The 14,670-nt window shown below is 36.9% G+C and overlaps 2 protein-coding genes across 5 annotated transcripts in view; both read right to left on the minus strand.

Moving 5' to 3' along the window:
- Positions 1 to 14,670, minus strand: part of LOC132789195 (triple functional domain protein) — a 59,686-nt gene that overhangs the window by 17,301 nt on the left and 27,715 nt on the right. For all 3 annotated transcript variants that reach the window (XM_060797042.1, XM_060797041.1, XM_060797043.1), the window contains 4 exons: positions 12,545 to 12,668; positions 10,502 to 11,284; positions 5,711 to 5,827; positions 5,171 to 5,294 (listed from right to left, as the gene is read on the minus strand). In XM_060797042.1, the coding sequence (XP_060653025.1) occupies positions 5,171 to 5,294; positions 5,711 to 5,827; positions 10,502 to 11,284; positions 12,545 to 12,668 (1,148 nt within the window). The remainder of the gene's footprint in view (positions 1 to 5,170; positions 5,295 to 5,710; positions 5,828 to 10,501; positions 11,285 to 12,544; positions 12,669 to 14,670) is intronic.
- LOC132793139 (uncharacterized) lies at positions 7,414 to 8,812 on the minus strand. 2 transcript variants are annotated; one of them, XM_060802824.1, is made up of 3 exons: positions 8,678 to 8,812; positions 8,438 to 8,611; positions 7,414 to 8,377 (listed from the first exon to the last, which is right to left on the minus strand). In XM_060802824.1, exons 1-3 carry the CDS (start codon positions 8,753 to 8,755, stop codon positions 8,006 to 8,008), a joined length of 624 nt encoding a protein of 207 aa, XP_060658807.1. In that variant the 5' UTR covers positions 8,756 to 8,812; the 3' UTR covers positions 7,414 to 8,005. The 2 variants fall into 2 exon arrangements, with proteins under 2 accessions (XP_060658807.1, XP_060658808.1); XM_060802825.1 differs by having other exon boundaries at positions 7,417 to 8,377; positions 8,438 to 8,616; positions 8,678 to 8,809.

Here is a 14,670-nt window from a genome sequence, read left to right on the forward strand (position 1 = left end):
AATTTTAAAATAGCATAGATGTAAAGTTCATGTTAATGTCTTGAAATTAATAGAATAGAAATGTTTTTTTGCAATAAATATTCGTTAGATAAAAGTGCTTTTAAACAAGTGAAACAAAACATGCAAATGTTATTTGGTCATCTGTTAAAGCAATAAAGATGTTAACATAATATTAAAGTTCTGAAATTGTTTAATTAATATTACTAGGTTAATAAACTGTTTTTATGAAGTGCTTCTATGCAATAAATATTGCTCAGATGTAACAGGTAAAAATGGCTGTTAAAAAAGCTAAACTTAACATGCAAGTGTTATAAGAGAGTCTGTAAAAATTGCACAAAAATGTTAATGTTAAGAAAGTGTTATCAGACTAAAAAAATGTTTTTATTGATTGAATGTTAAATAAGCGAAACAGAGTATTCAAATGTTATGTTATTAGGCAATCTGTTAACATAATAATTGCCTAGAATTAATACATATAAATATTATTATTCAAAGATACTAGAAATGTTTTATACAATAAATGGCTGTTAAACAAGCGAAACATAGAAAAAGAACTAAGAAATCAGCAAAAATCACAGAAAAATATTACCACTAAGAATTTGTTAAATTTTAATGTGATTTTCTGACGAAAACAAAAATGATTTGTACCAAAACATTGAATGTCCGTTTAATCATAAAAGAAAAAAAAAATGTAACGAATTACATAAATGTGAAACTTAACATTTAAATGATGATGAAGACGTCTGTTAAAGTAACAAAGAAAATGTTAAGCTTCCGAAATTATTACTTTAAAATAATCAATATAATTTTAATACATTAGAAGAATGTTAACTTCTTTGCATTTTTACGTATAAATATTGGTTTATTTTCAGTTACAACATCTTCAATAAAAGAAAACAATTTACTTATATAACAGCGACGCTATTGAATTGTAAAATATTGATAGTCTGAACATAAAGAAATCATTTAAATTGTTTTTTTTTTAGATGCAACTAATGAATTTTAATTATATTACAGCTGTAACATTGTAAGCGCTTATTAAGTTTGCCATGAAATTATAATTGGCTGAAGTATCGATAAAAAACACCCATTTGCCAATTTAGCAGAGAAAATTGAATATCTGACTACCCAATTCACAGCTTAAAGACTTAAAAACGGACAACATTAAAATTGCATTTGAATATGGGAAGTTTGCCCAAAAGGTCTGTTGTTCAAATGGCATTTACAACACTTTAAAGCCATGAATCTTTTTATTGCTTTTGCATGCAACCCGATAAATATGGGCTATAAAAACGAAAAATCATAATCAATTTATGTAAAATAGCAGTAACATTAAAAAAATCTTATTGGCCAAACATAACATGCAACACAGCATAAAATTGATCTAATGTCAGTTTTAGTTGTCAGTTTTGCCTAAGGATATGAAAATGCAAGAAAGAGCAATAAAATGTGAGTGAGTCCTCGCTTTGGGGTCGCTCTCGTGTGTAACCCGAGCTTTCTTTTATACTCTTTTTACCAGTCTTATTTGTATTATATATTATGCGCGGGCATGCATATTAATACCTTTCGCACTCGTTGCAGGCGGCAGGCGGCATTTAAAGATATTCCCAGAAGTACTGCTGCAGACCCATAAAAACAAATTTAATTGCACGCTGTCACACACTGAGAGAAAAGACATACAAGACAAGTCAAGGCACAAGACAAGACAAGAGAAGACACAACATCAGTGAAGCCTTCATCATCATAGAGCTGGCTCACATTGTGACAGGGTCAAATAGGCCCATGGCCCAAAGTGGGATGATGTAAGTTTTTCTTTTTAGATAGATCAAGACTCGACAACAGCAACAACAACATCGCTTCGACTTGCAGTCTGTTTTGTTGACACTGCTGTCAGTCTGGGTCTCCACACTCGTATATCTTGTGGCTTTGGTGAAAACTTTACTCAGCTCAAATATTAAATATTTGCGTGCTGCGCTCGTCTGTCGTCTGTCGACTGGCATTTCGGATTTAGACAGTCGAGCTAATGAATACCTTACACATGTCGGCAAACAAAACGCAAATAATGTCAATGGCTGAGGCTAGCCAGGCCCGCCATTGAAGAGAGAAGAGAGAAGAGAGAAGAGAGAGAGAGAGAGGAGTTTCCACCAAGTGAGAGGAGCGCAGAAGAAGAAGACATAGACTGAGTGGCTGTCCGAGTCCAACTTGTAAAGTCTTTAGTGTCATCGTCATCAGTCAGAGACAGGCTGGAGTTTGTGCCAGTTTTGGAATTTCGTATGACTTGTGCAGATCTTTTTTGCGCTGCGTTGCTGCGCAAATGTTTGTCAAAGTTTTCTAACACGATTTGGCCGCATTTTATCAATTGGCATTGAAGCAATTAACATGCAGCTGAAACGGGAATCAGAATTGTGTATTGGAATGGCGAATGGGGGAATGCCAGCCAGCCAGCCAGCCAGCCAACCAGCATTTATGTATATGTTAGTATAGTAAGTGGCCAACGAGTGTGTTCTCATATGTCGATTTAGATTTCACAGATTATTCTCATATTTCCAGGAATCGTGTGGAGGAGCAACAACAACAGCAACAACAACCACAACACACAACCATTCAGCATTTCATTGCTGGGCCACTAAAGTTCACATCATAAATTTAAAGTGTCACGAATCTGTCTGAAAAAATCATTCATACGCCTGCAGCAAAGATCTTTCGCTCTCTTTCTTTCTGTATCTCTATCACACACAACTCTTCCCTCTCTGTCTTTCATTGTCTCCTTCTGCGGTTTTGCTCTACAAAGGGAAGCCGAAAGAGCACAGTCCCTCAAGCGACGTGTCTGCCATGCTTTAGTAGAGCCAACACACAACTGTTGCCTGACAGCGACTAGAATTCAAAATTACACTATAGAACACAGAGCTCAGCTTAACCCATGACTATCTTGATAAGCTCTCGAGAAGAAAACATTGTGTTAGTCTAGGGCTATCTTGATAATAAAGCTTGAACATCTTCCGCAAATGTGAATGACTTGAAAAAGATTAATTACGAGCTTATGCCCTTTTTTGTTATGTTACATGTGAGTTTAGATTTATTTGGACTCATTTAAAGGAAGCCTTGCATAAGTGTCGCTTCTTGAAAAGTACTTGAAAGTCATTAGAGAATTTCCATTGAAAAGTTTGGAAATTATTTAAGAGCATAATAAATTGTATGCCTGATGTTTTTTTAATTATTAATAAGATAAGACACATTGCAACTTTTTATGTTATTTATCCTTTCAATAATATAGATACCATATCCTCCAAAAAGTGAAAAAACTGAATAGATAACTGCATCTTCTCTAAAAGTGTTGATAGAGTATCAATTAAAAATCTTGGTCTTATTTAAAAGCATAAAAAATTGCGCTGCCTTATTTAATTAGACCTAATTCGGCTTTTTAGCTTATGTTTGTCTTTCAATTAATCGGAACTTTGCTTAAGATAAAACATAAGACAAAAAGGTGTAAAAATAAATATAAAAAATTAATTAAGTTTTCTTCTGAACATAAGTTAAAAGGTAATATGTATTTTCACCAAAACTACTTTAGAGAATTTCCATTGAAAAATCAAGTCATTTTTTAAAGTACGTCATAAATTTTATGCCCGCTGTGTTATATAATTATTTAGATTAGACTGAATGCAGCTATTTAATTTATGCTTGTCTCTCAATTATGCAGAACTTAGCTTAAAATAAAATATTAACCAAAAAACTGTGAAAATAAATAGAAAGAAATGAATTAAGTTCTCCAAGATGTGAGATAATATTTATTGCAGTCCATTTAAAGGACGTTTACATTGTAATCTGTAATCTTTTGGCAATGAACTTGGGTTCTTTTCTTTGAAAAACTGAGCATTTAAAGAAGTTAAAAGACAATACTCAACTATAGTATGTTCTTATTAAATTATATAACACGCGTAGGCGATTAAATTTAAATGCTTTCATTAAATAAAGAACGCTTCATTCACAAAAGCAGAATTATCAGCTGGCAAAGTGTGAAAATAAATAGATTTTTGCTCAAAGTTTAAAGTAACTTCGTTAAAATTTATTATACTTTTTCCATATTAGCTAATTTCTTAAAGAAGAATAGATTTCTATCTTTAAGAATATAAATGAAATACTATAAATTCTGCACTATTTTATCTTCTAGCAAAAGCTATTATGTTAAGTTTGAAATGATATCAATTAATTTCATTCCCATTATAACACATACAAATAGAACTAATACTCTAGTCTCTCTTGATAGAGAGATCCCAGAGGCAATCTCTTATTCATAAAAGACTTAAGCCGACAGTTCATAGCAATGCAAAGTACTTGGAAAGATTACTGATATTCTAATCTGTTATAAGGCGAAATGGACATAATGTCAGCTTATCTATTTGTCGGCTCAATTGGAGCGTAAAATCTTCAAAGTTTGACGCTTTTGTAGCGCAGTGTTATCGACTTTTAGACTGAGGCTTTTGTTCTATTTTCTGTGGCAAAGTTCTCAGCATTGAACACAAGTGCTGTTCGATGTTGTTGTTGTTGCACAGTTGTTGTTGTTGTTGCTAGTTGCTCGCTGGTTGTTCTTGTTGCATGTTTCCTTTTAGCCAAAGTGGCAAATTGACTGGCATGCATATTCTGCTGTGGCAATGAGTTCGACTGCCTGATTGCCAGACAGCCAGACGACGACCGAGCGAGTGAACAGATGTGTTGGGGAAGAGCTCTACTTGTGGCCAAAGCGAGTTCCTCCCCATCCCTCCTGTATATAACATCTTAAAGGCTTAAGTGCAGCGCCGTCGTCGTCGTCGTCGTCGTTGTCGTTGTCGTTTTTCCCAGCGCCATGCAAAGTTGGCTCTTGGTTGGTTGGTCAGGCATTAACTGCACATTTGCATATCTGCTCGTAAATATGGATGGGCTGTGAGTCTATAAACTGCTTCTTCTTCTTCTACTTCTACCTCCACCCACTGTGTCTTCATCTTGAGTCGCTTTGTTGTGTTGAAGCTGAAGAGCAGGCAGCTGCCTCGTTGTTGTGCTCATTCCCATGCGTTTTGCATTTGACATTAAACTGCCTGATTCTGATTGAGAGGGGGGCAGCAACAAAGACGGAGGGCGGGGGCGGGGTTGAGGTAACCCCTTCAATAGTGTGTGTTTTTTTCTGCAAACTCACCTGCGCTCCGGTATGGTGCTGTAGTAGAGCAACAGAGTGGCCAGCTCATAGCAATTGAGGCCCGCGCTTGCCACAGCATCGCCATCCACATGCACAAGTGGGTCGCCTTGGAGGGTGCGTGTGCCTGCGAAAAAAAGGGGGAAATGGAAATGAAAATGGAATCGATATTGGTTATGCGATCGCATGGAAATCTAACTCGAATGCTTTGTGAATTGCTCGCTGGGTGGTCCGAGTGTCGACACGCCGCGTTAATGTGCGAAAAAAGTGTGTGAATTAATTGAATTGAATTGGAGTTTGAGTTCGAATTGGTGAATTCACATCGCAACGAATTGAAACGAATGCAAATTGAATTTGAAGTTCAATTGCATGCCTGGCGGGCATGAAAAACACATAAAAATAAAAATCAAGGGGCGTTGCTTGATGATTTTCCATTTTGGCGTTAACAAATTTCCAATTTATATTTATAAGCGAACAGTTAGTTTAGTTAGTTAGTTGGTTAGTTGTAGTGAAAGTCTAGAATTATGCAAAAATGGAAAGTACCTGGCAAATAGACGCCGCTGTTCAACAGTTTCTCGGGCAATTCACTGATCGAGTTGGGCGGCAACAGTTCCGTCTCTGACTCCCTCTCCAACGCTGTCTCCCTCTCCGTCTGCAACGCTGCAAAAGCAAAAAACAGATACAACAAGTGACAAGTATTAATATTATACTTTATATATAGCATAGTTCGATATGGGTTAATTGCATTTTAAACGCTCGAAGGAAACCTTGAAAAAACTGGTTCAGGATCGTGCGACGTGCTTTGCATAATAATGTCATTTGATTAATTTGGCGACAGCCACAGCCACAGCTTCACAGTAGCCCCCACACACAAAATAAAAGGGGGCGTGGCATTTCGAAAAACTCGTTTGCAATCATAAATTTGGAGTCGCCACTTTCGCGTGCGACAATTTTGATATTTTTTATAGTTGTTATAAATGCGACACTTTGCAGCGTCTGCAGAAATTCTGCCACCTGGTTGCACCACCAAAAGAGTCGCCACCACCTGTTGGCCACCGCTTTGAATTGTGGTGCGAATACAAATGCCAGGTGCTGGTTGCACGTTGCACGCTGCTCTGTTGCATGCATAAGTACGTAATTCAATACCCCAATAGTTGCTGCTGCCACAGTTGTGTGCCCCCGCACTTGTCAGCTGATTTATGCCCGCTTGCAAATTGCACCCACACACACACCCAAAATGCGACTTCAGGTCGATCGCATTCCATTGCCGCTGCACACTGGGATCAGATAACGAGCTCTCCACTTAGCATATCCAATCCCCCTCCTCCTATATATATTTATTTTAGATATAGTCAGTTGGCTTGAAAGTGACCCTTGCACCAATGCAGTGCCAATTTGCCAATCGAATTTATTTTACATCTTTGACCAAAGATCTTAGGGATTTTATTTGATCTTGTCTTTCGTAATTGCTTTTTGTACGTAGTATAAAATATTTTGTTATTTATGTACATATATTGCACTTATTTCTTAAAAATTTATTAATATACCGAAGGTTATATTTGGTATATCGATATACTGCTACATTAAATATATACTAGATTGCCAACCAAAGCAAGAAACCCCTAAATTTATTGTATATCTCATGATTAAAATAAAGAAGTGTAGTAAATATTAATAATTTATGCACTAAACTCTAATAAAACTACACAATGAACTTCTCATTTATCTTTAGATTTCACATATATTAAACTGTGGAATCTTTTCATTATTATTTTTATAACATTTTTTAGTGAATTTTGTTATTTTCCTAAAATGTTCCAAACTAACCAAGAAACAATATTATCTATACTTTTTGAAAATTAACTTTATGAAAATATTGCAATGCTCTCATTGCTCTATTATTTAATATAAATTGAATACTGGAAACAAATTTGGGAACCTGTATACTAAGAGCTTAATAAAATGAAGCAGTTAATCTATTTCTCAAACTTCTTATTAACAAAAATCACAATCAGAATATGAATATGTAATGGTTTCATAATTTACTGATCTTACAATTTCCCCATAAAGTGGTCTATAGCTATTGTCTATATACAATTATTTGCTGAATTACGAAAACTTTATTAAAATTCTAGAAGAATTTGAAGGCGTTTTTTACCTACGCAATTTAAAGATTTAAGACATTATATAAACCACATAATTAGAAATAGATATTTATCGTAATTCACAGCATGTAAACAAAAACAACACTCGTATATTTGTATCTATCAAACTCTATCAGCTAAGATATTGTTTTCTCTCTAACAAGCCGCTGCCCATTTCAATGATTTATCTGCTAGATTTCCATATCTTTTCCCCACATAATAAATGCTGGCTGAACATATGTTAAGTTGACAAGGGTCAGTTCAGTAGATTGTTTGGCAAACTGGTTCCACTGTGCACAGTGCATTGCTTTGGTTTCTCATTTAATTTTCATATTTTAGGCTTTGACAAATTAAAAGGCATTTGCACGGTTGTAGCTGCTTGCTTCTTGTTGTTGTTGTTGGTGGTGGCAGCGAAAAGACAACGATATTTTGTGGTTAACCAACGCCTGGCGGATGCTGTGGGCCGTTGTTGTTAATGGCTAATAGCTTTTTTGTTGGCTTTTGTGGTCGAACGGTAACCGTGGGCGTTGTCGACGCATTCTAGTCGCAAGCTGAACTGAATTGAACTGAACTCAGCTGCAACTGTGATACAACACACCGCGAGTGTGTGGTTTCATTTACCGCCTGGACAGATACTTTGTGTATTAGCCATAATTTAAGAGCAAGTGATATTGATGACATTCGATATTCCCTCTTAGAGACGCTGCCGCAGCTTAAAGTGACAGACGATATCGACAATCATGAGAACAAAGGCAAACCAATAGCAATTCGAGAATATAAACCAGAACCAGCTGTCATAGGCGGCATAAAGACAGCCGCGTTCATAGAGATTTTTGGGCAGAGCTTTGCGATATTTATAGCACGAAAGAGGAATCGTATCATTCGAAATGGGCACACCATAATCCTGGGGTCCATTGATGCCACAGCACTCGTGTGTGGTCTCATAGTAGTAGAGTCTCTCGCTAAAGAACCCACGCACCACAACATAGGCATCCGTATAGGCGATAATCGAAAAGCTGCCGGAAATCAGGAGCACAGAATTCAGCAAGAAGCCCAAAATTATGGACTAAGTTTTGCTGAAGTGAAAAACTAGAATGGAAAGATTGAAATTTCTTCATTTTCTCACCACCAGAAAGAGATTCCCTGTGCCACACATTACAAAGATCGTGTCCACCAACAGCACCAGACTGCAGATGCCCTCGATCCACGAAAGCATCGTGAAGAGTGAGGCAAATTCATAGTTTGGCCCCAGTTTGATCAGCACATAGGCATGTTGAAACAATACTCCCACAATCAGATACTGCGCTAAGATTGCGAAACTCAATCCAGTTCAAAGCTGTTTGCAATCTGCGAATGCCAATCTTACCACAATCACAATATTGAGCATGAGGCAGGTCCAGGACAACTGCTGTTTGCTGCATTCCCAATCGGTTCTGAAACACATTATATCTCGACTATTCACGACGAATTTACATTTGACAATTAAATCGAATCAGTTATCGAACGAACGATAGAGAAAGCGGCTGAGAATTGATCGTTAAAATCGTTGCTAATAAACTTTAATGGAGAGACAATCTGCAAAGTAGCAGTTAAATAATCAATTAAACAAGTCTGGGAGCATCATGAGAAAAGTTGAAAAAGATTCTCTCAGAGATAGAGAAATGTTTTCTTTTCGACTGATCATTACAAAATCAATTTACTGCTCATCAAAATTATTTCAAGAGCGTTAAACAACAAAAATATGGATGAATTTAACTGGAATAATGTTTAAAAGTTATGATAAACTTTACCGATTTTAAAACGGAATTCTTTCAATGGCGTAGAGTCTCAACCACAGCTAAATCACTTTCATTTTATTTCTCAAATGTTCAACCTAAGCAGATTTATTGAGCCATAAATGTACAATATATTTCAGAATACAGCTTGATTATGTTCATGTTATTTCTCACATTTGTTTTTAACAAATTAAATAATTTCACAGATTAGAAATCGGATCTATTTCAAGTCATAAGCAAATCTTATAAATGATGCTATCAGTGCAATAAATAGTGAGGTACAAATTATAATAATTTGTCAAAAGATTGTTTAAATAAATAAAAATTCTCTGATTTCAAATGGAAATTCTTTCAGAAGTTTTAAAAATTTAATCGTAAAAATAAAACTTAAAAACTTATTTCACTTATCAAAAGTTCATTTAAATTTATGAACAAATATAAATTGAAATTCTTTCAAAAGCTTTCAAAAATTTCATTTGTCAGAAGAATTGCTGTGATTTTAAATTGAAATTATTTTTTAAACTTAGACTCAAAAAGTCATAATCTAAACATATTGTGTGGGCAATAAATGTAAAAAATTATTTAGCAATTGTAAAAGATTTAACTTATTTTCTTTCCCAACTGTTTGTTTAGATTAGCGAAAAGTTTCGCAAGTTTTAAATTAATTTTTTTTGCAAGAGCATAAACACATAAAGATTTATCGAAGCATGAGGAAGTAAATACTAAAGTGATATGTTTATCAAATGTTGGCGCTGATTTTGAAGTACGCTACACTTGATTAAAAGTTCAATTAAGAGCAAAGAAAGTGCAGAGAAATATGAATCAGCTCAACAGCTCAGCGGGAAGAAGCTAACTACAAATACGTTGTAAGCAAGCCACAGCGAAAGTTAACATAATAATTTATCAAAAAGAAGTACAATTTATCATAACAAACCAGATAGAGAAGGCGAACGTACTTTCACTAGAAAATTCTTAACTGATTGCAGGCGCTCATTGCGCGATTAATTGAATCAAATGTTGGCAAATTTATGCACAGAAATTATATTCGAATTGACGCTAAATTTTGTTTTTGGCGGACTATCTAAACGGTGCTATTAGTGCAGAGCGAGAAATGAGCTCAACACTTTGGCCGCGGGGCGTTTAATTGAATATTTGAGTACTGTGGGGCGGTGGGGAGGCGTGGCCTCCCGCTCTTAAGATTTGCATACAACAATTGCGCGCTGAGACTGTAAATTGCTCTGGCATCGATTGCAGATCTTGCGGCTAAAACAAATAGCTCTAAACAACGCCCAGTTTTGTGGAGCAGAGAGACAAAGATATGCACCGGAGTTGCACTTATTGTTTGGAGTATGCGGCGTATGCGTGATGTGAATGTGCATATTACGTATACGTTGATACGGAGTTGGTACACTTACCCAGAGATTGACGCTTCTCGCCGGCATCCGTTGCCTCCTCGTCGCTGTCGATGTGCGGAAATGAGTTGCCCAAACAAAACAACGGCAAAGCGGGCGATGTGGAAGGCAACAACAAATCGTTGTTGCCGTTGTTGTTGTTGTTGTTCATCGAGTTGCTGCTTAGATGGCTGTGCAACTCTTCGCCGGCGCTGCTGCTGCCACTGGAGCTGCTGCGCTCGCTGGCGTTGCTGTTGCCCGACGAGGTGGAGTTCATGCTGTCCTGTCGATTGGTCAGACGCCGCAGCATGTAACGGTTGTTGAACAGTTTGTTTTTGGTAATTAAATCGCTGCGCCGCAACGCGCACTTTGGCGACCCAATGTTGTTCGTGTTGTTGTTTGTGTTCGAGTTGTTTGTGTTGTTGTTATTCAAGTTATTGTTGTTGGCTTCATCGAGCTGATCCTCGCCGAGGGCTAGAGGCATCTGCAGCTCGTTCAGCGACACGCGCTCAATGCTACGCTCAACGCTCACCAGCAGATTCTGCAACAACTGCGGCAGCTCGATGGCAGCATCGTTAACTTGCCCCTGCCCCGCTGTTGTTGTTGTTGTTGTTGCCATTGCTGCCATCGACATTTCTAGCTGTAGCACGCTTAATGGCTCTTGCCGTGGATTATTGTAATCTATATCGATGCAGTGAGTCTGCAACTCACTACAACTCGTACTTCTTCCGCTCCTCTCTTGCTGCTGCTGCTGCTGTGACGAGCGCCAAACGACATAAAGCTGCGGTGTGGCCTCTGCGTCAGATTCTGAAATTGAAACACACAAATTATCAGTTTTAGATTAACAATCATGTGCACTAGTTAGCAACATTTTGCTCTGCTCTATTCGCTGCCTCGCAGTCTGCTTCTACATAGTTGTAGATCAAGAGATGCCTAACTATATGGAACACTAAGCTGAGCAGCTGAGAGCTGAGCAGATTGACGGAGTGAAAACGTTAGCTTCGCATTTCAGTAAATACTAAAGAAAGCTAACATGTGAGGCGGCTAATTAAAATTGTTGCTTTATTTACTGGAATACATTTACCATACTTAAAAACGTCTGAGTTAAACTGTAAAGTGTTTATTCTTTTTATCACGATGTGATATCTACAAAGAGTAAACTTCCTGAAACTAATTTTGTTAGTTTTAACGCGCAAATGCAAATGTACGTTTCATGTAAGTTATTATTTACCAATTAGATATTTTATATAATAAAAAGAACTTCAATTATTTAAATATTTTGTTTATAGTATGTAAGTTTTTCAAATTTTAATATTATGTACAATTCTGAATATGCTAACAATGGTAAAAAGTCTCCAAATTGATTGATTTGATTTTTAATTTATTAATATTTTCAAAATTGTTAAGGACATCATCTTAATGAAGCTACTTTATTTCTATATTTTTTCTAGAGCAGTTATCTATAGTTTCATTTAAAAATGTCAGTTCATGAGGAATCAGTAGAAGCTACTATAAAGTTGTTCAACGAAATACTCGAATATTTATTTCAAAGCTTATAATTAAAAAATGTATAGCCATATTATTATAACTTTTTTATGAAATGTTTCTTACTTTCCATAAAAAACTGTTTAGTTTTTATTTTCAATAATTTTATCTATTTTAAGATGAATAGCTTAAAGAAATCTTCAAAAGAGTATTCTAGAATTGTGTAAAATAATTTTTGTTAGAATTATTTCAAAACTTTTTAATTTTTAATTGAATTTTGAACTGTTAAATAAAAGTTATATATACAATCTTTTATTTTTAATTTAATTATATATTTTCATTTCGAATTTTAAAACAAAATATTAAATACTTCAATATGTTCTATTTAATTTAATTATCTGTTGATATTTCTTCTATAATATTTGTGCTTTTATTTGTATTTAGTAAACCAAAATAAATAAGAAAATAAATCTGAAAGCTACTCTTACTTTGTTCTCAATTTATAAGTGTAAGAATTGTTGTTGCAAATAGTAGAGTAATAAAATGAAAAGGATATCGCTTAAGTTGGTGCGACCCACTTACCCAGTTTGACACACAGATAGAGTTCGGCTGGTTGGAGTGCGTGCGCGATCTCAGAGTCACTCAACTGCAGCACCAGCGCTCCATTGGATGTGGCCAGCGGCCAGCCGGGATGCCATAACCAGGACTGTAACGATAGCCGAAAACAGATTTGCAGATTGAGTAACGAAATCATTTGCAAATTTTTATTATTACGACGATTACATGTTGCACAGGCAAAGCTGAAGTATTTCTTCTTGTCTCCTTCCCTCCCACTCTCCCCTTATTTCTATATTTCAAAGTTAAAGCTGGAGTGAAATTATGTAGACAACAACACCCGCAAGTGTTAAGCTGCAAAAAGGAAACCGAAAACCGAAAATCGCTTAGACTGAAAAGCGCATTAAAAATGGCCCAGGCTGTCAGATGAAGTCTCTTTCCCTCTCCCTCTGCCTATATACGAAAGTGTGTGTGTGTGTGTTTGACTGTGGGCCTATCAGATGGCGAGTGTGGCAGCAGCATTTCGTTGGCTAGCTGGATAGCTGGCTGCCCCCAAACGTAGAGTGACTTGCCGCGCGACTAGCGATGCAAAATTATAGATAAATCATGCAAGTCAAACTTTAGCAATTTTTGCTAATTTTTGGTTATTACCCACAGCGTTTTCAGCTCACCCAAAACTGAAAACAAAACGCGACGCGAAAATTCAAAAAACGCAAAAGATTTCACCCCTACGGGAATGTGAAATCGAACTTGCAACTCAAAAAACAAAAACACTGAAACGTACAACAACTTGCCACAAGACAGACTGAGGAGATTGAGTGAGAGAGACCTGCAGAGACCTTATAGACTGGTTTCGGGTCGTCGCTGATCCTGGACTCGCTCGCAACTATTAATTGTTGTGACGCGAAAATGTGTTTTTTATTTTTAGTTTTGTATTTTTCGCATTGTTGTTAATTTGGAAAATGGTCAGAAACGTTCACTCAACAAAAAACTAAAAAAACAAAAGCACAAACAAAACCAAAAAAAGGTGCGCTCACATTCGGCTTGATTTATAGCACCTTTTGGGTCGACACAAAAGCTCTGATATTTTTATAGGTAAAGGTTTCAAGTTGTTGTTGTTGCTGTTGTTGTTGTTGCACATGCCACAAAGACCCCACACAGCAGAGACAAGCGACTGAGCCACGGCATAAATCAATTGTTGAGGGAGAAGGAGAAGGAGGGACAAGAGGAAGGGGGAAGCGAGGGAGTCTGCAACCAAAATCCATTCAAACAGAAAATGATCAATTTTGTCATTTGATCAAAGCCGCAGAGCAGCGATCGCAACGCATCGTTTACAATCGGTTGAACAAAATGATCATCGCCGTTCCATGCCACACACAGCAACAACTTCCTTTCAACATACGAGAGAGGGGAGAGAGGAAGAGAGGGAGGGGAGTATCATTGGCTGTCGCCACATGCTAAAATGATGATTCTCGTACAACATTTTCTGCTTGATTGACCGCCACAATTCGCTCTGTTCTCGCTGTTGTTCGTCTTTATCGTTAGGTTCTAAATCATTGGCATCGACATCGCCATCGACATCGACATCGGCGTCGCTTCGATTTCGTCGTCATTGACCCAAATGATCGCGTCGCTCGGACGCCGCTTGTCATTGTCAACGTCGTTGACGACGTCGCCTCCAACCCAAAAAAAAACTCAGCTTTAAACCGCTGTTCTTAAGTTTGTTTTTTTCATTTTTAAATTTTTGTTACAATTTTTCCCCCTTTTTTGGCTTTCAAAGTCAAGTCAGTCGTTTGGCATTCTTTTTCGAACCATTTTTTGCGCGATCTGTTGTTTTCAATTTGCAACGGCGACAAATTTCAGTTCCATTGTCGGCTACCTTAGATTTATTCTGAGAGAGATTTTGTCGGTGGATTTGCTGTGAATCCTTTTTTATACCCGCTACCCATAGGGTAGAAGGGTATTATAACTTTGTGCCGGCAGGAAATGTATGTAACAGGTAGAAGGAGGCATCTCCGACCCTATAAAGTATATATATTCTTGATCAGCGTCAACAGCCGAGACGATATAGCCATGTCCGTCTGTCCGTCCGTCCGTCTGTCCGTCTGTCCGTCTGTCCGTATGAACACCTAGATCTCAGAGACTATAAGAGA

This window comes from Drosophila nasuta, chromosome 3, assembly GCF_023558535.2.
Source record: "Drosophila nasuta strain 15112-1781.00 chromosome 3, ASM2355853v1, whole genome shotgun sequence".
Taxonomy (NCBI): domain Eukaryota; kingdom Metazoa; phylum Arthropoda; class Insecta; order Diptera; family Drosophilidae; genus Drosophila; species Drosophila nasuta.

Bases quoted from the DNA above. Each gene is read 5' to 3' on its own strand.
- LOC132793139 (XM_060802824.1), bottom strand. From the start codon at position 8,755: ATGTGTTTCAGAACCGATTGGGAATGCAGCAAACAGCAGTTGTCCTGG. The intron at 8,612-8,677 runs GTAAGATTGGCA...ATCTTAGCGCAG, and splicing joins TGCTCAATATTGTGATTGTG to TATCTGATTGTGGGAGTATT. The intron at 8,378-8,437 runs GTGAGAAAATGA...AGCAAAACTTAG, and splicing joins CAGGGAATCTCTTTCTGGTG to TCCATAATTTTGGGCTTCTT.